The sequence below is a fragment of the Vitis vinifera genome, chromosome 3, assembly GCF_030704535.1.
Source record: "Vitis vinifera cultivar Pinot Noir 40024 chromosome 3, ASM3070453v1".
Classification (NCBI taxonomy): Eukaryota; Viridiplantae; Streptophyta; class Magnoliopsida; order Vitales; family Vitaceae; genus Vitis; species Vitis vinifera.
In genome coordinates this window covers 17467085-17492313 of record NC_081807.1, presented here as the reverse complement: position 1 = coordinate 17492313, position 25229 = coordinate 17467085, and the positions used below count along the sequence as shown (strand labels likewise).

The window sequence follows — 25229 nt, the reverse complement described above, 5'->3', positions numbered from 1 at the left end:
TCTCAATATGAACTATCGGATCCTCTTAAAGAACCTCTCTAAAGCTGCTATGTGATCTGATCTGTCTCGGGATTTCACAATCATGTCATCTACATAAACCTCGACATCCCGATGCATCATGTCATGGAAGAGGATGGTCGCCGCTCTCTGATAGGTGGCTCATGCGTTCTTCAATCTGAATGGCATGACTCTATAGCATTAAGTACCCTACTCGGTGATGAAAGACGTCTTCTCCATGTCCTCTGGAGCCATCAAGATATGACTGTACCCGAAAAACCCATCCATAAAGGACAACATCGAATGACCTACCGTACTGTCAACCAGAATATCGATGTGTGGGAGAGGAAAATCGTCCTTAGGATTGGTTTTGTTGAGATCTCGAAAATCAACACAGACTCTCACCTTGTCGTCCTTTTTGGGAACAAGGAAAACATTGGCCAACCACTTCGGGTACTCGACCATTGACAAAAACCCCACACTGAGCTGCTTTTGGATCTCCTCTTTCACCTGCAAACTCCAACGAGGGTTGATTACTACCAAAAAGTGTTATTTTTTAGACCTAATTATAATGGTTTTAAGCACCTTTGTGTAGTAATCATATTCATTTAACCCAATTAATTCATTAAGGTCCTTAGTAATTGGTTTTAACCATTTTGTGGCAAGTTTACATGTTTATATCAGCTTATGAATCAATTCAAGCATGCCAAATGATGGAGGAGCTTCTTGGACAAGTTAAAGCAAGCTTTTAGCTACACCAAAGCAAGCCAACAAAAGGAGAGAAGCAAAGAGAAGCAAAGGGAAGCAAAGAGGAAAACAGAGGACAGCAGCTGCAGTCTTCTTTCGCACTTTTGGAGAACTTTCCGAAGCCCATTTTCTACATGCTATATACCATTTCAAATCTCAGGAAGTCAAGAATCCAACGCTTCAAACCGTGTACGATTTGGAGCTGAAATGAGGAAGATACGGCCTTCGGAAGACAACTGCTCCAGGCTTGTGCGAAAATTTCGCACAACACCTTCCAAATTCGCACACCCCCTTGCGTGGTGCGAATTTTCCCCTGTTTCTGCCGACTCCACACGAGATCTTTTCTTTTGGATATTTTTGTATAAATTTCCATTCTTCTCCTTGTAATCCACCAATCATAAGATTTATTAGCTAGGAAGGTTGGAAAAACTTCTCTATTTATATCCCCTTGCATCCGTTGTAACAATTATTGATATATAGAATACATGTTACGTTTTGACACTTAGAATTTTTACAGAGCTCTCCCGTTTCTATTTTCTTAGTAGCCAAACAGCCTCTAAGGGCTTTTCCTCAGAGGATGATTGGCTAAAACTTTTAGTTTCTCAAAGTATGGATGTTATGTGATGGCTTGGATGCAATCCCACGGAAATTTCTCGCACCCGGAAGGTAAGGTAGTCGTTTTTCATTAAAGGTTCATTAATGCAAAGTTTGGTTTTTATTTTCTTTTGGACAACTTCCAACGGCCAATACTTGATAAGCTTTTGGATTTCTATCCATTAGTTATCTCCTACGAGCTATTGGAAGGTGAGGTTTTCAATTCCAAGTTTTGCATTAATCCGTTAGAACCAATTTCAATGGCCATTGAAAGGTGAGTTTATCACCTGGAATGACTTTGAGTTGCCAATATTTGGTAAGCTTTTGGCTTTAAACCATTAGTTATCTCTTACGAGCCATTCAAAGGAAGTCTAAGGTGAATAACCATTGATGAAATTCACTACCATCTGTTTTGCCATTTTAAAGGATTAAAACTTGATTTGCTAAATCCATACCAGTTCGGGAAGCAAGCATCACCATAGTTGCAACCCCAACGCGAGGAGCCTATCCTAAGATTTCCAATTTGCATAAGAGCCAGAGCATAGCTATCCTATCTTTGAGAAACTTGTTTTTACACCCTTTCATTTTAGTCTTTAATGTTAGCTTAGATTAGTTTAAATCTTTCTAAAACATTTACATCTTCTTTTAAAGCTAACATCCATAAGAAAATCACCTATTTTCCTAATTTGAATATCACTTGTGTTTGCGAAAACCCTTCCCAGTGAACGATCCTAGAACCACTATGCTATAGTAGCTTGACTACTTTAGTAATAGTATTCAAGATATAAATTTTGTTGATACGCCTTTAAAGCTAAGATACCATGAGTCGAATCAAGGGTGCAATCGTCTCAACTTCTGCTTAACCGGTCTAGCATGGGGCAGAAGTGGCAACTGATGCTGGACGATAGATGGATCAAGGCTCGGCATGTCCTCATAGGACCACGCAAAGACATCCAAGTATGCTCTGAGCAACTGGATGAGGCTATCCCTCTCATCTGTAGATAAACCTGATCCGATCCTCAACTCCCTAGGCTGATCAGTTGTGCCGAACTCAACAATCTCTGTGTCTCCTACTGCAAGCGAGACCCTCTGATCCATGGGGTCTGAGTCGGAAACGGAAGATGAGTCATCATCTGAGTCATGTTGCGCAATCTCATCATCAATGTCAAAAATTTGTGGTGTGGGTGAAGATGCTGTGGATAAAGCAATAACATGAGAGACAGACAAATACTCAAAGATGCTCAAATCCATAGATGAAGAGTCAGAAACATCATCATGACGGGAGATAAATCCTAATAAAACATCAAAAGAAAAATATGGGTCCACAAAATCGAACGCTCCCTCAACTATAACATAAAAGGAAACAGGGCCATCAAACAAACCATCAACAACTATAACATCCTTAGCAATCTCCGGAGCAGGGGCAACCTGGATCTCCTCGGCAATCTCGAGGACAAAAACCCCGAAGAGATCGAATGGTGAAGCTAGCTCAAGCGGGGTCATCTCCTCGATCTGGCTCAAGCTCATCGTGAGCATCTCATCAACGTACTCGTCACGTGGCACGACTCCGTCCATTATGTCTCCGATCTCGGCAAAAGTCTCGTGCTTATCGATCTCATCCGGGAAACAAAGCGTTATAAGGCTCAGGCGATCTGGAGAGAGAGGGGCGATCAACGCAAAAGTCGAAGTACGTGGGGCTCCGTCATTCAATCGTAACTGCTGGACGAGGTGTTGAAGCTCGGCCTCCTAGGTGGTGCTGAGTCCTCCGATGATCCCATCAGATGGCGCGTGTGGCTCCGATGCCCTCACGAAGTAACCTGTCAAGCTCAAGGTGTATGGGCGAACAAGATAATCAAACAACGTATGAGTCAGTCGAGCCCTTACCCTCTCTTTTCGCAATCGGGCCATATATCGATAATCGGCCTCAGTGGGAATGAATCCAAGCCCGAATGGTACATCGTGATCCGGGAAAGCCATGAACTCATTGGGCCCGTGCTGATGCCGCCCCAAACCCATGCCGGGAAGATAAGACATGTCCCTCATCATGTTGAGCACCACCGTGCTACTGTGCTGATCAAATGACATGACCACAAAGTCTCGGCAGAAATCCTCTATCTCTAGGGTCTACACCTCGTCAAATGTGAATCCGGTCAGGAGTAGGTCGTCATCACTGTGACTGATCTGAAGTATCAGCTCAACATAAATAAACATGTCTCTCACGGACTACACTACGATGACTTGGCCATCGTGAATGAACTTCACCTTCTGATGAAGGGAAGAAGGAATGGCATCGGCTCTATGGATCCAAGGTCGGCCCAAAAGCAGGTTAAAGGATGCGAGAATCCTCAAAACCTGGAATACAACGATGAATGTAGTCAAACCTATCAGTAGCTCAATCTCTAAGGTGCCCATAACTTCCCTCTATGTACTGTCATATGCTCGAACGGTCTGAGTGGAGGGACCAAAATCAGAAGGTGCATAGCCGAGGGCGATGGCAGTGGCCAGAGGACAAACGTTCAGGGCCGAGCCATTGTCCAGAAGGACAGATGGGACCCGACGGCCTGAACAACCAACAGATATATAAAGGGGACACGTATAGCTTGAGCCCTCCGGTGGCAAGTCGTCATCAAAGAATATGATGCATATGGCTCTGCCAGCCGTCACCATATGAATCAATCCCTCAGAGGTGGTAGTAGTCTCGACTTTGATATGGCTCAGGGCTCGAATCAATGCATCTCGATGAGTATTGGAAGATGCTAGCAAGCTCCAGATGGAAATGAGGTCCTGAGTGCTCTACAACTGTCTCAAAATCTCGTCGTCCTCTCTCCTGACCTCCTCTTAGGAGGACGTCCCTCCAAGGGTCTAGCGACTGCGGGGGGCTGCTGTCGTACCACTCTACCCCCGCGAATAACATATTGTACACTGGAGGTGTGAACATCATCAACATATGGAGCTTGAACCTCACCGACATCTAGAATCAAAATAAACGGTGTCAGAACATTGTAGTACAGGAAAGTCAGTGGCTCGACAGTGGCCGTCTATACTGATGCCGCCTCAGAGACTAGTCTGAAAGGAATGGGCATCCGAGGTCCCAAAGTCACCTTGCTCATCTCATAAATCTCATATGACATTATGGGCTCTGGCTCAGAATCATTCCAACTAAGCATATGGATGCGGTCATCAAACTCGACAAAATCGATGGAGTGCATGCTATCGGTCAGAGGGGGAATCGCACGTGAAGGGGGAATTGCATGTGTAGTGTGAGCCAATAATGGGTTCGTGGTTACACTTGGCTTACCCAAGTGAACCAAACCCTGATCGATCAGATCTTGGATGGCATGCCTGAGAGCGGTACAATGATCGGTCTCATGTCCAGGCCCCTGATGGTATGCACAGTGCAGATCCATCCCGAATTGAGGCGGAATAGGCTAAGGTGGTAGCCTAGGAGTGAGAGCAGTCAATAACCCGGTCTCTGTAAGCTTCCGAATAGCCTAGCTCAACGGCATGCCTAACTGTGAAAACTGCCTTTACGTCCTCAAAGCAAAATGGGCAAAAGTCTGTTGGGCTTTAGCCCTAGGGTAGGGCGTTGTGGGTCTCGCAGTGAACTGAGCAGCATAGCATGGTTGTCCTATGGCCGTGTAGGAAACCGGGGGTCTTTCAATGCCCTGTGCGGCATAATAAGGCAAAGCCAAAGTCTACGGCATGTAGGTTTGATCACAAGCCGGACGAGGTGCCCGAGGCCGGTACTGTTGAGGTGGATAAGAATGATGAGTCTCGAGAAGCCACAGAACTAGCAAATGGTGCCTAAGAGGCCTCTAACTGGAAGAACCGATGGCACTCACATCAACTGACCTCTGTTCTTCAAAGGGTTTCTTCCTCTTAACATCACCAGGGGAAGAATCAGTCCACAATCCTCTCGAGATGCCGTCCTCGACATCGTACAAAGCCAAAACCAACAAACCAAAATCTGTGAATGATTCCCCGACCACGTGCCTGGCAATCCTGGGTTGTAGGCTCCTAAAACCATTTGTATCTGATCCCTCTCCGGAGGCCTATCAATGATCTCGGCAATCTTCCCGCGCCAGCGGGAGATGAATGATGAAACGGACTCATCTATCCTCTGTCTCAAAGCCTCGAGCTCTCTCCTCAATACATCTACGACAATGTTAAACGAAAACTGTTGTAAGAACTCCTAGGCCAAGTCGTCCCATGACCGCGTCGTGAGGACACCAAAGATGCGAACTAATGTTGGGCTGCGCTACTCAAAGATAAAGGAAACATAGTGATCATCTGTGACTCGTCTAACCCATGGGCCCTCATCACAGTACTGTAAAGTCAAAGATGAATACATGGACAACCAACGCTCGTGTACCTCTTAATGTCAAGCATCCTGAACTTGGCTGGTAGATTGGCCATTGGTATACTATTAAGATCATCCCAAACTGATGAATTGTCAGATACCCTCAACTGCCTAATACGCTGCTCAATACAATCCATGCATGCGTATCCTCAAGGACTATGGTCTGTACTACTGCATGTGAGGCAACCTTAGAATGACCATGTAATAGATAAGGTGGCAATGGATCATAAGGCGTCTCATCCTGAACTACAAGTTGTCTACTCTGCTGACTATCTATCTCCTATCTGAGACTGGCCAAGGCCTCCTGAATAGAAGCCATGGCAGTCGTGAACTGATCAATTGTGACAACCCATTGATCTATGTCTGATCTCTCGAAAAATTAAACTAATCTCCCCTTTACTCTGACCCAAGATGACAAATCCACACTGAGAATGAAGAACCAATCCTGAAAGGCATGAAGCACGAGATATGGTATGCATAGGGAAAACATGGAAGAAATGCTAGTCTGAACTGGAATGAGCAAGGCATTAAAGTGTAGAAGGACTGTCCGATTGTAACTCAAACACATACTAATCTCTGTGCACTCTCAACTGGAGACTGAAAGAGGGAATACTAAATCTAAACTATGACCAAAGAGGCTCTAAAGGCCCTTGGATGCACCCACGTGTAGGGAGGGAGTCCTAATCGAAGAATCTATGGCTCAACCTACAAGGTCAAGGTGGCTCTAAAAGGATAAGGGTGGACTTTAAAATATCCCTAGCAGAAGCGATCATACCCTCTAACGGTATGCAACCCTTTGCATGCCTCCAAATAGATGGGGCGCTTCCATGCAAGGTGGTCATCACCTCCACACATGCACTACCTCGACATCCCAGGGTGAAACCTCTCAAAACTCTCAACACTCAGTAGTCGACTAAAGTGCACGGTGAGTGGTGTGTGTGCATCCGAAATTCCTATGAAGCTAAAGTAGAAAAAGAAACACAACGGCCACACAACTATCCATGGAACCTAGCTTCAGGTTATACAAGTCTTCAATGATAGGACTCCAATTGACATCAAAGTGTCGCTTTCCTCCAGAATGCTCCCAAACATCGGTATAGCCCGTCGCTAGACCCTACTCCTAACCGCTAGCTCGGTCGAAGAGCAAACAAAGTAACAAGTCTCATATCAAATACGAGATCAAGTGAAATAAGGTCGATCGAGACTAGGGAGTTGGAGGTAAGGGGATAGATGTGTGTCCCGCACAGACAAGCAATACATGCATCACATAGAAGAATAACAGTTATGCACCAAGCAATCATGCAAATAACAAGTATATCACTCATATCTACACACAAGCTAGGCAATAATATGATAAGCAAGATAGGAATATAACAAGAATAGACAATATGACGAGATAAACAAAATAATATACAACAAATAGAATCAATCATGCCAAGATGAATGAGATATACAAAAATGAGAATATACATGTCTAGGAAAGCAAGATAATCATATAACAAGAAGAGTCACTATGCTAAAGTAGGTAAGAGAATCAATCGGTGTAATCAACATATCGACATCATAAATGAACATAACAACCAAACATGTATTACAGACAAACATACCAAAGCTCTCAACGTGTAATCAACAATCAATCATACCAAGACACATAGAGAGGGGTATCCATTGATCAACCAATCAAACACCACATTCCCCTCAACTCGAGTTCAAGTTTGACCCTCTAAAAATCCTCAGTGGAGTCGCCATTTTATAGACCCTGTATTTTTGCTCGATGCGTTCTCACTCGATGGCGAGCTCAATTTTTATTTTGTTTGGTGAAATTTTGATTTTTAGAAGAAGACTTGGAGTCGCCACTTATTTTTGTTTTATTTTTAAAGGGAAAAACAAAATAAGAAAGAAAAACCCTAAGTGTGACTCCTGAAGGAAAAAACGGGTTTGTGAAAAACCGAATCTGGGTCTGAGGGTCAGGTTACTCATTGGGAAGGTACGGTGGTGAGCCGTAGCACCCCTCTAAGCCCGTATACGTACGACCTCTACTAAACGAATTGAGGAAATTGTAGCAATTAATTAATTAATTATGGATACCAAGAAAAATAATCAATATACAAGTCATGATGAAAATTAATATGCACAAAAACAATGATGAAATCGAATTACAAAAATACACAAAATAAATAATAATAGAATTATGCAAAATGATTTATTGAATTAAATAAATAAAAGATATTAAAAAAAAGTTTTAAAGAAATTTCAAAGGATTTATTAAAAATGATTTTGAATTAATGATTTCCATTTATTTACTTATAAAAAAGAATCAATTTATTTTCTCAATTTCAGTTGTATTCAATTTTCAAAAAAACTATTTACACTTATTGTATCAAAAGAATTCATTACAAAATTTCAATTTGGCCACAAAAATTATTTTTACTTGCTTTTACTAGAAAATAATGAATTTTTACAATTTTATTTACAAAAGTATTTAGATTCATTTTCATTTAAAAGAGTGATTTTTATAAATTATTTAAAATGACATAACTTTATTTGCAAAAGAAATTTTAATTAAAAAACAAAGATTTAAATTCTCTATTTCTGAAACACTTTTAATCCCATTTTAATTAAGGAAAAATAAAATTCATTTGAAAAAATATTTTAAGATAATTTTATTAAAAATTAATTTTTGGAACAACTTTATTTACAAAACAATTTTTGGACAATTTTTATTAAACAAAGAAATTTTTTAACAACGTCATTAAAAACAATTTTTTGAATTCTATTAAAAACAATTTTTTTGGATTTCTCTAAATGCATTTTTCTGAATTTTTATAAATAATGAAAAAAAAACTTTCTTTTATTAAAAAGAATATTTTAAAATTAGTATTTTATTAGAACATATTTACTGAATTCTTCCTCTCATTTAAAAAAAATTCTAATTTGTTCGATTTTCAATTCTGTACACACTCAATAAATATATACGAACAAATATTTATAAGAACTAATTAAAATAAAATCAAATAAAAGTGGGAAATAAAATATGTACCCAAATAAACTTACAACAAGCTCCACGTGTCATCAATTCGTACTCAACCAACAAGATTGCAGAAGGGGTCCATGCAAAAACAAAAGTAGCACAAATGTAAATATCCAAAGATGTATAAAATCTCAAACAAATATTCAAACCCAAATTCCAATTTCAAATTAGTCCCATAAATTTCGTCAATTAAAATGAGCCCAAATTACTATAAGTCTTAACCCAGAACATCCAAATTAATAACAAAAAATACAAACACAATCAACCAAACCTAAAATTGGATAAATTAAAATAAATTCTACTAGACCTACATTCAATATTTCATAATCTAAGCCTAGTTTAATACACACCACAATTGTCCCATGTCCAAATTAAACAATTCAAATGGGTCAAGCCCAAACCCATATCAAATATTCAAATAATCCAACAAATCTCACCCACGTTATGGGTCCCAAAATTCACATCAATTAACAAGCCCACATAAAAAAAAATACATGGTCAAGAGAAATAATATTTCAAGTCTAATCCAATAAGCCCAAACAAATAATAACTTAATAATAGGTCCAAGTCCAAATAAACAATATGCAATTGATATAATCCAAATATCCCCAAATTAATCACCAAATACAATATACCTACAAACCCAAATTAACAAATTTCAAATTAATTCACTAACAATAAATTAAATCAAATTACGTATTAATCTACCCAAAACAAATTAACCCCAAATTTCATATTAATTTAACAATCCAAATTTCACAAACAATAATTAGTATTAAAATAAAATAAAATAACAATAACAATAACAATAATAATAATAACAATAACAATAATAATAATAATAATAATAATAATAATAATAATAATAATAATAATAATAATAATGGAAAATAAGTGATACGGGAAGTGAGATAATGAGAGAAAAGGGATGAGGTCGTCGGCCGACTGGGGCTTGCTGACGGCGCCCGGCCGATGATCTTACCGGCATTAGTGGATGATTTTTTAGGGAAACACAAAGAAAATAAAATAAAATAAATTGAAATAAAAATAAAAATAAAAATAAAAATAAAAAATAAAAATGGAAGAGAAATGGGAGAGCCGACTGTTGGGTGTTTTAGGGGAAAGAAAAAAAAGGAAAAAATAAAAAATAAAATGGGGGTCGACCCTCTTGGGAAAATGGGAGGAGAAAAACTAAAAAGAAAAAATAGAGAATGGAGGAGGAAGGGAAGAAAAAATAGGGGGTTAGTCGTGGGAAGAAGAAGAGGAATGGAAGAAGAAAAGAAAAAACCTAAAATGGAAAAAGATGAAAGAAAAAGGAAGGAAAAAAAACTCTTCAATCCAGGGGGGCGGCCAAAAAAAAAAAAAAAAATCAGAGTGGGGGAAGAAGGGGGGGGGGGGGGGTCCGTCGTGTCTTGGTAAGGGGAAAGGAGGAGAGAGGAGGGAAAAAATAGGGAGCAAAATGGGGGGAAAAGGAAAGAGTTGGGGGGGGGGGGGGGGGGGGGGGCGTGTGGGAAGAATAAGAAGAGAGAGAAAAAGTGGGTGGGGTGGTTGGAGAGTAGGAAGAGAGATGAGAGGAGAGAGAAAAGAAAAAAATAAAAATAAAATAGATATAATAATAATAATAGTAATAATAATAATAAAATAAAAGTATTAGTAATAAAATAAAATAAAATGATATACAAAATAATAAAAGCTATTAAATGGTGAGTGGGCAAAAAAAAAATACATGTAATTGGAATTTAAAATCTAATGACAAAATTGGGCTCAAAGTTAATCTAAAAAATAAAAATAAAAAGGGACAAATTTTGGGGTCTACAAGTTGCTATTCGCAACATTCCTTGTGCTAAACGTAACACTTTTTTGTCATATTTTTTTTCACATATACCATTTTTAATAATAATAAAAAAAAAATATCTATCTAACCTCCTCTCAACATATTGAGCCTAAATTCTAGTTGATTAAGGCTATGAATCACATACAAAACATAATGAATTACAAAATTCAATCATCTGATGACAATTTTCAAATAAGATTTATAAAATCGACGACTTGGGCGGGGCTCCAACGACCCGGGTGGGGCTCCAGCATCTTGGGAGGTTGCAGCGGCGGCGACGGTTAGGGTTTGGAGTAGGGATGGAAGTCGGTGACCACCGACGGCGGTGGTTGGGCTAAATTTTTTGCTTATAATAATTATAAAAATCGATTTTTTTTTTATTGTTTATAATAGTTACTAAATTACTTTTCGTTTATAATAGTTAGAAAATTCTTCATGACATAAATTTTTACTTATAATAATTATAAAATTCTAATTCATTTATTTGTTTAATAAAATCATTTTACATAATATACTTTTTGTGAAAAAATCATTTTATAATTTATTATTTAAAGAAATTATTTTATTTTAAAATATAAGAAGAATATGAAAAATAATTGAGTGTGAAAAAATAAAAGAAATGAAAAGAAAAAAAAACCAAAGTTTATGTGGGGTGGGGGGTTGGGTGGGTAGAGATGAAAAGGAAGATAAAAATAAAAGAAAAAAAAATGCTAAAATGTGGGGTGGAGGTTGGGAAAAAAAAATAAAAAAAATAAAATAAGTGTTGCAATTAGGACACGAGGTTGGGGAGGAGAGAGGAAAGAGAGGGGGAAGGAATAAGGGAGTGTTTTTTAAGAATGTAAAATACCGCATTAGTAAAAATGACGTTACAAATAGCAAATTGGGTAATAATAATAACCCTTTCTTTCAAGATGCCCATTTTTTCTCATCTACATATACATAGGATGTCTTTCCAAACATTCCAGTTGATAGTTAATTATTCCAAGTTTTCCCCATTTCGAAATTTTCCTTTTTGTGTCAAAATTTGATTGTAGTCCACCCAACAATGGAGGTCCAAATCCCATCCAGGAAGTTGAGAAAACCATCGTCTCCAACACCATCCCATCTCCGCACTTGGAAGCTATCCCCAATTGATCAACTTGTACCTCAAGTCAAAGCGGCTTTTGCATTCTACTATCCCGCTCATGGCACCAACAGCAAAGTTGAAAATGTTGAAAGATGCCAACGTTTAGAGAAATCGTTGTCTGAGACCTTGACTCAATTCTACCCACTAGCGGGAACATATATCAAAGATAGTCATTCGGTTGAGTGTAACGACCAAGGAGCCGAATATTTGGAGGCCAAAGTGGATGCCCAACTCACTCAACTTCTAAGCAAAAGAGATGAGATTATAGAGGAGGTGATTCATTTCGCAAGTGGAAAATTCACAAGTCCGCTAATGACAATTCAAACCACCATGTTTGAATGCGGAGGGCTAGTGATTGGAGTACGCATTTCTCACACCCTTGTTGATGGATTCACGGCATCTAAATTTATTAGTACATGGGCAACTGCAAGCAGCGAAGGGATAAATGAAGCAATTTTGCCATGTTTCAATTTTGCTTCTCTTTTGCCTGCAAAAGACTTACCAACGCTCAAGCCCTCGCCTCCCCCAAAGATCCATGGAGCAGAAAAGTTTGTGACCATGAGGTTCGTGTTTGATGGGGCCAACATATCGTCGCTCAAAGCCAAAGCCAAAGCTAATTCTAAGACTAGTACTCCTGGTCCCAGCTTGAAGCATCAAGTTTCACGAGTTGAGGTGGTGACAGCACTCATATGGAGAGCTCTCATTGGGGTAAGTCAAGGAAAACATGGACGCCTGAGGACTTCCCTTGCGGTCCATTCTGCTAACTTGCGTGGGAAAATTGTTCCAGCTTTACCAGACAATTGTTGTGGGAACCTCTATAAACTAGCGGTTGCCAGATTTGTAGTGGACGATAGCAAAATGGAGTTGCCCAGTTTGGCAGATCTGGTAGGCTTAGTAAGTGGCGCAATATGGACAGAAACACTAAGTCAGGAGGATGTGTTCCCGACTGCGATAAAATCCTTTAATGAGGTAAACGAAGAATTGGGTAAAGAGGAGGTAGATGTGCGAATGTTCACTAGCTGGTGCAAGTTCCCTCTGAATGAAGTTGATTTTGGGTGGGGGAAGCCCTGCTGGGTGAGTAGATGTGCTACTCCTTTAGAAATGGTTAGCCTGCAGGACACAGAATGCGGTGATGGAGTTGAAGCGTGGGTGAGCCTCAAAGAACATGACATGCTTCAATTCCAGAGTGATGCAAACCTTACGACCTTTACTTCTTGTGGGCCAGCATGATGCCATTAATCCTCTGCATGTTAGGGTTTTGCTTTTGAACTGAAGTCATCTGTGGTTGTGGAAGTTGTGGAAATAAATGAGGTAGGCGTGCTTGATAAAACACAAGTACCCATAAATTTTATTATTGTTAAATTATAATTATATTCTCAAGTACAGAATTAATAAAAATAAAAATATACATATTTGATATTACCTTAGGTTGAGTGGAGTAAAATCTTCATTTAATAATCTAAAAAAGAAAAAATGGAGAATAGAGGAGGAATAGAAGAAAAAATGGGGGGTTGGTCATGGGAAGAAGAAGAGGAATGGAGGAAGAAAAGAAAAAACCTAAAATGGAAAAAGAAAAAAAAAAAAAACTCTTCAATCCAGGAGGGTGGCCAAAAAGAAATAAAAAAATCAGAGTGGGGTGGGGGGGCGACCAAAAAGAAAAAAAAAAATCAAAGTGGGGGAGGGGGGTCCGCCGTGTCTCGGTAAGGGGAAATGAGGAGAAAAAAAAACTCTTCAATCCAGGGAGGCGGCCAAAAAAAAAAAAAAAAAAAATCAGAGTGGGGGAGGGGGGGTCCGCCATGTCTCGGTAAAGGGAAATGAGGAAAAAAAAAAATCAGAGTGGGGGAGGGGATCCGCCATATCTTGGTAAGGGGAAAGGAGGAAATAACAGAGATGAGAGAGGAGGGAAAAAATGAGGGGCAAAATAGGGAGAAAAAAATGGGGGGGGAGGGAGGGAGAGAGAGGGGCAGGCCATGTGGGAAGAATAGGAAGAGAGAGAAAAAGTGGGTGGGGTGGTTGGAAAGTAGGAAGAGAGAGGAGAGAGGAGAGAGAAAAATAAAATAGATATAATAATAATAATAATAATAATAATAATAATAATAATAATAATAGTAATAGTAATAATAATAGTAATAGTAATAATAATAATAAAATAAAAGTATTAGTAATAAAATAAAATAAAATGATATACAAAATAATAAAAGCTATTAAATGGTGAGTAGGCAAAAAAAAAAAAATACATGTAATTGGAATTTAAAATCTAAGAACAAAATTGGGCTCAAAGTTAATCTAAAAAATAAAAATAAAAAGGGACAAATTTTGGGGTCTACAAGTTGCTATTCGCAACATTCCTTGTGCTAAACGTAACACTTTTTTGTCATATTTTTTTTCACATATACCATTTTTAATAATAATAATAAAAAAATTCTATCTAACCTCCTCTCAACATATTGAACCTAAATTCTAGTTGATTAAGGCTGTGAATCACATACGAAATATAATGAATTACAAAATTCAATCATTTGATGACAATTTTCAAATAAGATTTATAAAACCGACGACTTGGGCGGAGCTCCATCGACCCGAGTGGGGCTCCAGCATCTTGGGAGGTTGCAACGACGGCGACGGCTAGGGTTTGGAGTAGGGATGGAAGTCGATGACCATCGACGGCGATGGTTGGGCTAAATTTTTTGCTTATAATAATTATAAAAATCGATTTTTTTTTTTTTGTTTATAATAGTTACTAAATTACTTTTCGTTTATAATAGTTAGAAAATTCTTCATGACATAAATTTTTGCTTATAATAATTATAAAATTCTAATTCATTTATTTGTTTAATAAAATCATTTTACATAATATACTTTTTGTGAAAAAATCATTTTATAATTTATTATTTAAAGAAATTATTTTATTTTAAAATATAAGAAGAATATGAAAAATAATTGAGTGTGAAAAAATAAAAGAAATGAAAAGAAAAAAAAACCAAAGTTTATGTGGGGTGGGGGGTTGGGTGGGTAGAGATGAAGAGGAAGATAAAAATAAAAGAAAAAAAATGCTAAAATATGAGGTGGGGGTTGGGGAAAAAAAATAAAAAAAAAAATAAAATAAGTGTTGCAATTAGGACATGAGGTTGGGGAGGAGAGAGGGGAGAGGAGAGAGGAAAGAGAGGGGGAAGGAATAAGGGAGTGTATTTTAAGAATGTAAAATACTGCATTAGTAAAAAATGACGTTACAAATAACAAATTGGGTAATAATAATAACCCTTTCTTTCAAGATGCCCATTTTTTCTCATCTATATATACATAAGATGCCTTTCCAAACATTCCAGTTGACAGTTAATTATTCCAAGTTTTCCCCATTTCGAAATTTTCCTTTTTGTGTCAAAATTTGATTGTAGTCCACCCAACAATGGAGGTCCAAATCCTATCCAGGAAGTTAATAAAACCATCGTCTCCAACGCCATCCCATCTCCGCACTTGGAAGCTATCCCCAATTGATCAACTCGTACCTCAAGTCAAAGTAGCTTTTGTATTCTACTATCCCACTCATGGCACCAGCAGCAAAGTTGAAAATGTTGAAAGATGCCAACGTTTGGAGAAATCGTTGTCTGAGACCTTGACTCGATTCTACCCACTAGCGGGAACATATATCAAAGATAGTCATTCGGTTGAGTGTAACGACCAAGGAGCCGAATATTTGGAGGCCAAAGTGGATGCCCAACTCACTCAACTTCTAAGCAAGAGAGATGAGATTATAGAGGAGGTGATTCATTTCGTAGGTGGAAAATTCACAAGTCCGCTAATAACAATTCAAACCACCATGCTTGAATGCGGAGGGCTAGTGATTGGAGTACGCATTTCCCACACCCTTGTTGATGGATTCACGACATCTAAATTCATTAGTACATGGGCAACTGCAAGCAGCGAAGGGATAAATGAAGCAATTTTGCCATGTTTCAGTTTGGCTTCTCTCTTGCCTGCAAAAGACTTACCAACACTCAAGTCCCCGCCTCCCCCAAAGATCCATGGAGCAGAAAAGTTTGTGACCATGAGGTTCATGTTTGATGGGGCCAACATATCGTCGCTCAAAGCCAAAGCCAAAGCCAATTCTGAGACTAGTACTCCTGGTCCCGGCTTGAAGCATCAAGTTTCACGAGTTAATGTGGTGACATCACTCATGTGGAGAGCTCTCATGGGGTAAGTCAAGGAAAACATGGACACCTGAGGACTTCCCTCGCGGTCCATTCTACTAACTTGCGTGGGAAAATTGTTCCAGCTTTACCAGACAATTGTTGTGGGAACCTCTATAGACTAGCGGCTGCCAGATTTGTAGCGGACGATAGCAAAATGGAGTTGCCCAGTTTGGCAGATCTGGTGGGCTTAGTAAGTGGCGCAATATGGATAGAAACACTAAGTTAGGAGGATGTGTTCGCGACTGCGATAAAATCCTTTAATGAGGTAAACGAAGAATTAGGTAAAGAGGAGGTAGATGTGCAAATGTTCACTAGCTGGTGCAAGTTCCCTCTGAATGAAGTTGATTTTGGGTGGGGGAAGCCCTGCTGGGTGAGTAGATGTGCTATTCCTATAGAAATGGTTGGCCTGCAGGACACAGAATACGGTGATGGAGTTGAAGCGTGGGTGAGCCTCAAAGAACATGACATGCTTCAATTCTAGAGTGATGCGAACCTTACGGTCTTTACTTCTTGTGGACCAGCACGACGCCATTAATCCTCTGCATGTTAGGGTTTTGCTTTTGAACTGAAGTCATCTGTGGTTGTGGAAGTTGTGGAAATAAATGAGGTAGGCGTGCTTGATAAAACACAAGTACCCATAAATTTTATTATTGTTGAATTATAATTATATTCTCAAGTACAGAATTAATAAAAATAAAAATATACATATTTGATATTACCTTAGGTTGAGTGGAGTAAAATCTTCATTTAGTTATATGATTTCATATATTATTATTAAAGTTATAAGAAAAAAAACACACATTTTCATATTTTCTTTTATTAAAATAATAATAATTTTTTAGCTATTAATTGTAGTCTTATTAAGGAAAGAAATAAAAATAGTAAGAAAAATAATTTTCCTATGGTTGGATGATATGGAAAATGAGATTAAAAAAACAAAAGGGAAAAAAAAAAAGCAATATTAGGGAAAACTTTGGAATATCAAACTTAGAAAATATTATGGAAATTTAATTTTTCAACAATTTAATTGTCTTACTTTCAACATTTCCATGCATAACCAAATAATTAAAACAGTAGCAAATTTCTTTTCTTCTAATTTTTCTTTTTAATTTTTTTTTCTTCAAACTTTTTAAGAAACAATTTGCATAAAAAAATAATGAAAATAAATTTTAGAAACAAAAGGCTATTTTACCTAATCTAATTGGGCACCATTGTTACCTTTTATGAAAGCTATTTAAAGAAATACAGTCATTTTTTTTTAATGTAAACTATTTATTGAAAAAATAATTCTTATAGATCAATTACATAAAGTTTATTTAGAATTTTTTTTTTATTGTGTTATTTACCTAAGAGTAGAAGATTTTATTTTAAAAAATCAATTTCAAACATAAATAAATTAAAATAGAGTTTGATTCAATATAATTCTCATAAATAAATTAAAATACAGTTTTTTTTTTTTAGAAAATTTAATATATGAATAAATTAATAATAAAATTTTGATTTTAAAAAAAAAAAAAGGATACATCTTGAAGTGGAAAGGATTTAATTAATATCAAATATTTATTTTGTAAAAATGTCAAACATGGAATAGAAAGATATAAAATTTTAAAATTTAATTTCCATGTTTTATTTTAAGTGGTTAGTCAGATTTTTTTTTTTATTATAAAATTTTGTGGTTTATAATTTATGTTATCAAAATTAGTTCAAAAGTGGGAATTGCCATTTTTAAGTTTATAATTTATCTTGTGAATTGCTTTTTCATCAAATACCCCTTTGTCTCAATCATCATTAAGTTTTTGTTGTGTCAGCGGAAACTTTAATGTTAACAACAACGTTAGATTAAGAATAAAAATAAAATAAAACAATCAACACAAATATGTACGAGGTTTTAATATGGTTCGGCTAAACATGCTTACATTCACGGATGAGAGAAATTCTTTCCATTATACAATAAAAAACATTACATATGATAAAACCAAATACAATTATTAGATTCCCAAAATATCTTATGTTTTCTCATTCTTTGTATACATACCCTATCACGAGCCTTCTCACTCCACCGAGTATCTTCTATTCTCCTTCACATCTCTATCCATCTTGTATGGTCTCTATAAGCTTATTTCCATCTTATAACTTTTTCCTCTTATGATCTAAAATATTTATAAAGATATTTCTAATAATTTTTTTTATTTTATAAGAAAATATAATATTATAATGATATATCAACTAAAAAATATTTTATATAATATTTTTTATAAAAAGAATCTATACTAATTAAAAATTTGGAACACTTTTCAATAATTTTATTTATTTATTTATTTATTATTATTATTATTGTTTTTTCTTACCTCATAACTTCTTGAGTAAGAATTTACTTCATTCTCTTCCTTAATTACTATTAAGCATATATTTATCATTTCATTTTCATTATTTTTTTAATGAATTTTTTTTTCATTTTCACTTCATGTAGCTATTATTGTTTCCTTTTTGGGTTATGCTACGGTACCAAAATATACATTTTAGTACCATACCCCCAATTTTGCACCAATAGCATTTTGCCACATGTGAGCGTTGTTGAAAAAAAAAATTGAAAACACAACTTGCTATATAGGTTACAAACCAGTCACCTCCTATGCCAAGAAAAAATAATCTAATGCAACTGTAGACCCCACTTTGGACCTCACTTTCATGCATTCCCTGTAGCTCATTTTGCCAGGTGGAATGCTCTTAAGAGCCACGTGGTGGACAGAGAATCAGCTTAGTGGAGTTGATGGGCGAATGAGAGGATGACACGTAGGGGAACATTCTTTTGGCATTACAGACCGTTATGAGGAGCGGATGAGAGAGAGGATATTCTGGCAGAGGTAGGAGTGTTTTTGGGAGGTTGGCTGAGATATTTTCTAGAAGAAGATTCTTTCTTGAGGGGCAAGTCTGGACCTGAGACGAGGGGGGGAAGGTGATTTTGCTGCTGGCTTTGAGGGCAAGAGGTTTAGCCTGAGAGAGAGGTTTTTGCTAAAAGAAAAACAGAGAGTGACTTGAGAGAGAGCTTGAAGGGCAAGTTTAGCTGAGGGAGGAGACAGATTGAGTTTTCTGGGTTAACTAAGAAAAAAACGGAGAGAGGAGTAGAGACATTGGAGGTTTGAGGGGAGCAAGTTAAAGGTAAGGAAGAGATTTTTCATGATTGTTTGGACAGAGATTTGGAGGAGGTTCTGGGAGCTTCAGAGGCAAGTCTTAGCCAGAGGGTGAGGATTCATTGCTGTTTTTTTTTTGAGATATTCTGAGAGGGAGTCTCTTGGAGAGCAAGAAAGAGAAGCAAGGATGAAGATGAGCTCATGAGTTTTCCCATTCATCTCTGCTAGAGAGGAGCTCTCCCAGGTGCGAGCATTGTCAATTTTCAGTTCATATTTTCCCATCACATTGTCTTTCATGCGTTTTTCTGTTTGTTTTAGCTCTCATTCACTGCTTGGATATGCTTGCTCTGCTAATATCTCATTTTTCTGGATCTCATTTGAGGTTATCATGTACATAGGTTCGTATGGATTGACTTGATTTTTTTTTCTTTCATTCCCCTGTTCATAGCCCATGGATTAATGCTTGAAATGAGGCTCAACATTGTTTGCCATCTGGTCATTTCTGCATGTTGCTTTCTTAAGATTCTCCTTTGTTTTCACCCCTGTTCTTTCTCCTACCATACATGCTATTTTAAAATTTGTGAGTTCATTGTTGGAACGCGTGAGGCTGGAGATGGAATGGAGGTTACTATACTGAAACCATGTTCTAGAGCCACTAGTATTTCTTTGAAAGGTTACAATCAGTTCCAAAGGATCCTGTTCAGAAAGTTCGAGTAATAAATCTGGGTGGTTTGGTGAGATGCATGAGTATCCATATCAGGCAACAGAGCAAAATCCAAGGTGCGATACGGACAGGGCAATGTTGAAGAATGCCAGGTTTGTGCCATCACAGTTGGGGTGATTGGTATTTTTACCATGTTACAAACGAGGATATTTTGCCAATCATGATAAGGCCATCTCCCATCTTGTCAAAAATATTGTCAATGGTGAACAATATCGATCTATTGAGCCGGTCATGTCCTTCCGCTTTGGTGGTATTGCTCTGATAATAAGAGCACCTTTTGAGAATTGCCTCCATGTCGCAATATAAATGATGCAGAGAGCTGTTGGGTTTTTGTTCTCTGGTAGATATCCACTATTGAAGCGGATAGTGGTGATAGTACACAACCTGTGAGAAAACCGGAGTCAATATCTACCATGAGATAAAAGCCGTGACGAGCCGTGGTGTGAAGTCTATCAGTTGAAAGATCTAGACCGAGGAGCAGATTATTGATATTTAATGTAACATATACTGGTAAAGACATGGCTACAGAGGGCATTTGCAAGTTCCGTAAATTGATTAAAGATGAGAGCCCATCACATGCCTACACGGGTTCTCAAACTGAAACAGATGAAGTGATGAGGGTCTTTTTGGTGGACTGATTGATTGAAGTTCCTCATGGGTTTGAGCCTTGTTAGAGACGGAGAAAATCACCTTACCATTCATGCTCACCACTCACTATACCCCCCATGTATATACTCTCACCCACCGAACCCTTCAAACCCACTTCTCTCTCTACATCATCACCCATACCCATCATCACTTTATTTCAATACCCGTTAAACCACGTTCCATTCACTGTCACCTCCATCTCGTTATCCTCTCAACCTTCACATTCCACAATACCCATTTCCCACTCATCATTTCTCTATCCCCCCACATGTATATCGTTCATGCACGTGACTCCCTATCCCCCACAGTAGCTGCTACAATAGCGGCTGCTGCTGCAGCTAAGTTAAGGAAATCATTGGCCATGTCTGTTGCAGCCACTGCCAGTGCACTTGTTGGTGAGGGAATAACGCACATGCCTCAGTTGTTCAGTTTCTTATCTGCTGATAACCCTGGATGGGAGGCTCAGTCTAATTCATGCTTTTGAACTCTCTACCCCGCTTTTGGTGCCTCTGGATCGTTGCATCAACCTTGCTTTAGCAGCAGTCATGCCCAAAAATGGAAGTATGGATGTCTTCTACCGAAGAGGCATTTATACAGAGACAATTGTCAACTTCATTAGCTTCCTCTGTGGATACTTCTTGGCGTCGGACTGACACATCAGATATAAAGGCTGACTTGAGTGTAAAGACAAAAACTCAGCTTATGGAGGGGAGAAATTTGTTTTCAAGATTCTTTTGATAACAATAATTGCTGCCAGTGCAGAACTAGATCTCCTTTATCCTAAGGACGACTCTGTTGTGAATGCATGTCGCCATTTTGCAATGGTATTTCACATAGATTATTCAGCTAATACTTCAATTCCGAGTGCTTCTGGCGGGGTCTTGTGCATTCATCTAGTGCCAATAATCTCTTTTGTCCCTTGCTCGATCAAAACGCGTTGATGCGTTAGTTGCCAAGAGGAGGTCCTGGCACTCCTATGATTGTCTCTAGTTCATCAATGAATCCCAAATATTCACCATCTCCAAGTGTTTGCATCCTTGTTTTTGAGCAGCTTCTGCCTCTGCCTCGTCTTCTACACTGTTGCTATGGAAGTACATGGCAAGTACAAATGGGAGGTGTTATAGGACTCACCATGAGGTTGACCTAGGAAGAGTAGTGACTGATCATCTCTTTAAGATCGAATCTGGCAATGTGGGGAACTATGCAGTGAGGTCTAACCTATATGCAGTAGATGCTAGATGGGATGGCGTCATGGAGATATGGAGGCTGATGTGGACCAGAGAGTTGAAAAAGCCTACTAAATGCAGCTGGATTAAAGTGGAGAGGAGGAATAATGTATTCTGCAGCTGGGGTATGAATGAAGACTGATGAGGAGAAAGGAGGATCCTTCAGAGTAAGATTCATCCGAAGAAGAAAACGATGAGGAAGAGCCTTCCAAGACCCCAAAGAAGAATGATAATGATAGGGAAATGGTAGGTGTTGAAGTAAACCGATTCAAAATCTAGGAAGAAAGCTCCCAATACCCCTGCCACTCCTCAGATGCAGACGAGAGGTCCAAGAGCTTTGGTCATGTTGAGTTTGCTACTCCAGAAGCAGCACAGAAGGCTCTCAACATGAATGACAGAGGCTTGCTGGGTTATGCTGTCAGACTTTATTTGTCCCATGAAAGGGGGCACGCGTACCCCATGTAGCGGAAGAGAAAGCAACTCATTCTAGAAGATCAGGACCAAGGCAGCTAACTATTCTCTCGGGGTTTGAATCAAACAAAAACAATGGGGTTTGGATTTGGTTGGAATGATGCATGGCCACCTTTGGCATGCAAATCTTGGTGTCCACGTGTCACCTTTTTTTTTTTTTTTTCTCTCTTCTTTATTTTTCTTTTCCGTTTCACCATCATTGGCTTTGAAAATAATTTCCTAAATCCTTTTATTCAAATCACCTTTTGGATTTTGTTTTTTTTTTTTTAATAATCAAAGCTCCATATTTTATTTTTTATTCTTAGAGTTTTTAGGTTCCCAAAATCTCATTTTCAATAAATAGATTGTTATTTTCTCTTCGGCAAGTCTTTTACACATTTTTCTCGTTTTTAAAGCGTTTTGAAATAAGCATGAACTTAATTCCATAATTCCAAATAATGGAATTAATGGAATTAAGTCATGCTAAAATAAATTGGGCATGGGTGGGGGCCCAACATAAATGATTTTATAATTGATTGATTGAGTGATTGAATGATTTAATTTGCCATGCATGATTGATTTTATTCAACTCTATGACATGCTCGAAATTATTCCTAAATTGTGCACTAACCCCCTCTCTTGATAGCACATGATGGTTAGTCGCTCAGGTACGCATCTTTTCTCACTCAGACTATCATCCATATATGCTTTCGCTATCAGTATATGATCATGACGGTATTCATTGATTTTCTTATTGATTGCTACATTAGCTTCATTTTATTAGTAGAGACCCGACTTTAGGGATTTAAAGGGGTGCTACGGTCTTTATCGTACCTTCCCGATAAGTAACCTGACCCTCGAGTCTGATCCAATTTTTCGTAAACCGTCTTTTCCAAAATAAGAAGTTACACTTAGGGTTTTCTTTCTTATTTTGTTTACCCTTTAAAAATAAAACAAAAATAAGTGGTGACTCCAAGTCATATTCTAATAAATAAAATCATTTTTCAAATAAAATCGAGTTCGTCATCAAGTGAAAAACGCATGAGCTAAAATGCAGGATCCACAGCAACACAAAAGTTTTAACTCTTCACAACATCCAACTATATAATTTGAGGATTTATTTTATAAAAATTGAAAAATATTGAATAATTTGTGAAAATATAAATTCTCTAAAAGAAAATAAATTAGAATTTATTTTATTTTTTAATATAAAGTGACAAACCAAAGAGGTGAAGAAAAAAAAATTAAATAAACTAAATATTGTAAAAAAAAAAAATCAATGACATAATTTATAAATTGAGAGTCAATTAATTTATTTTATTTTAAATTGAACTTATTTGTGGAAAAAATTGGATGAATATTGAAAATGCGAAAAAACAATATAATTGGTTTATGAAGTAAAAAAATGAATAATTTCAATGAATTGTAAGTCTAATTAGATATTTATAGAAAGTAAAAAAATTAAAATAATTTAAATAAGTATACATTGTTCAAACACTAAGTTAGTTATGTAATTGAAATTTGTATTAATAAAATAATTCTTATAATTTAAATTTAATTATATAAAATATTGGTTGAAATATTGAAAATACAAAACAAATTATAATAGTTAGTAACAATGTGGAATTTCACATCTCTCACTAATTTTTTATTCATTTTTATTTTTCAAAAATTTTTAAAATTTAAAAGACGAAGAGAATTAGGAATCTTCACATTTTTCGTGTCCATTCTAATTTTTAAATATTTTTAGAGTTTTATTTTTTTCAAACATCATTTGAAACCCCTTAAGTGTAATAAACTCATTTAAACAATATCCAAGAAATATGAAGTCCCAAAACATTTTTAAAAGTATCAAATAAGTGGAGAATGGGGAGGGTACGAAGCATGTGAAGATTCTTAATTAACATTTTCATACCCTTTTTAATTTTTAAGTATTTCTTAAGTTTGATTTTTCCCGACATCATTTAAACACCCCATAAGTGTAGTCAACTCATTTGAACAATATCAAAGTGTAGACCCCCATTTTGGGAGCACTTTCTTTTTGAATTTGTTGCAGCTTATTTGGCCAGATGGAGCATTTCTAGGAGGCCACGTGTCAATCCCTGATTGGCTATCATGGAATCAGAACAGTGTTTTTGAAAGCCAATCAGAGATTGACACCTGGCAAGGAGGAATCTGCAAAAGCTGCAGGTTGTTGAGGGGCAGAAGGCAGCTGCAAGAGAGGTGGTCTGGGCTGTCGTTGGGGATTTTTTTCAGAGAGGGAGATGCTTTTCCATTAGAGAGGGGGCTGCAGAGATTTTTTGGGGAGAGCAGAGAGTTTTTTTTAGGCTGGTCTGAGAGTTTTCCATGAGGGAGATTGAGTTTTTGAAGGGAGTAGAGGTGAATAGAGAGAAGAGGAGAAAAAGTCTGAGTTAGAGGAGGACAACTAGTGAGAGGCTGGGGAGAGAGGTGAGTTTTTGGAGAGCTTAGAGAGGGATATTTTTGAGGGCATTGCTTAGCTAGAGATTGAGAGGAGCTCAGAGAGAAAACCAGAGGGAGAAGACTGCTGAGAGTTGATTTAGAGGCTGCTGGTGAGAGAGTGACAGGGAGGTAAGCTTGCTGGTTTCATCGGCATTGGAGGAGGACTTAGGGCGTTTAGAGATGAACAGAGCCTTACCGGAAAATGGTTCTCTCAGGTATGAATGCAGCTGATTTCTTGTTTGGTTTGGATTCTTATTACTCCTCTGCATTTCTTGTTGATATCTGGATATTTGTTGGTTTGCTTGGGGTGGATGATGAAGGCCACTTGTTGCTTGTTGATATATAATCTTGAACTCATGTTTGCCATTGTTGATCTTAATGCACCTTGCTTCTATTCCGAGATACCTAGGAGAATGCCCATAGTTGCCTTTGAAATGATTTTTCTCACCTAATCAGAGGGTTCACGGATGACTCATGAAGTGAAACCTCTGAAAATCACCTTTACTCATTTTCTTTTGTGTCCTTTTCAATGGATTTTTCTTTGTTGTGTCCAATACTTTGCTTCTGGGCCTCGTTCAATGTAAGGGCTGTAAGAAAGTAGATCTGGGTCTGGCTGTGCACTCATTCAGAGATCAAATATGATGGGAAGGGACTATGATTGGGAGATGAGATTCTGCTATGAGGTTCAAGGGACGTTCAATTGGTTCAACG

General features: G+C 37.5%; 2 protein-coding genes across 2 annotated transcripts; both read left to right on the top strand.

Moving 5' to 3' along the window:
• Window positions 1-11608: 11608 nt before the first annotated feature.
• Window positions 11609-12919, top strand: LOC100251354 (acetyl-CoA-benzylalcohol acetyltransferase-like). Its single transcript, XM_002266018.1, has one exon. It carries the CDS (start codon window positions 11609-11611, stop codon window positions 12917-12919), a length of 1311 nt encoding a protein of 436 aa, XP_002266054.1.
• A 2176-nt stretch (window positions 12920-15095) lies between these two features.
• On the top strand, window positions 15096-15887 carry LOC104878940 (acetyl-CoA-benzylalcohol acetyltransferase-like). Its single transcript, XM_010649933.3, has one exon. It carries the CDS (start codon window positions 15096-15098, stop codon window positions 15885-15887), a length of 792 nt encoding a protein of 263 aa, XP_010648235.3.
• The last annotated feature ends 9342 nt before the right edge of the window (window positions 15888-25229 follow it).

Bases quoted from the DNA above. Each gene is read 5' to 3' on its own strand.
- LOC100251354 (XM_002266018.1), top strand. From the start codon at position 11,609: ATGGAGGTCCAAATCCCATCCAGGAAGTTGAGAAAACCATCGTCTCCA.
- LOC104878940 (XM_010649933.3), top strand. From the start codon at position 15,096: ATGGAGGTCCAAATCCTATCCAGGAAGTTAATAAAACCATCGTCTCCA.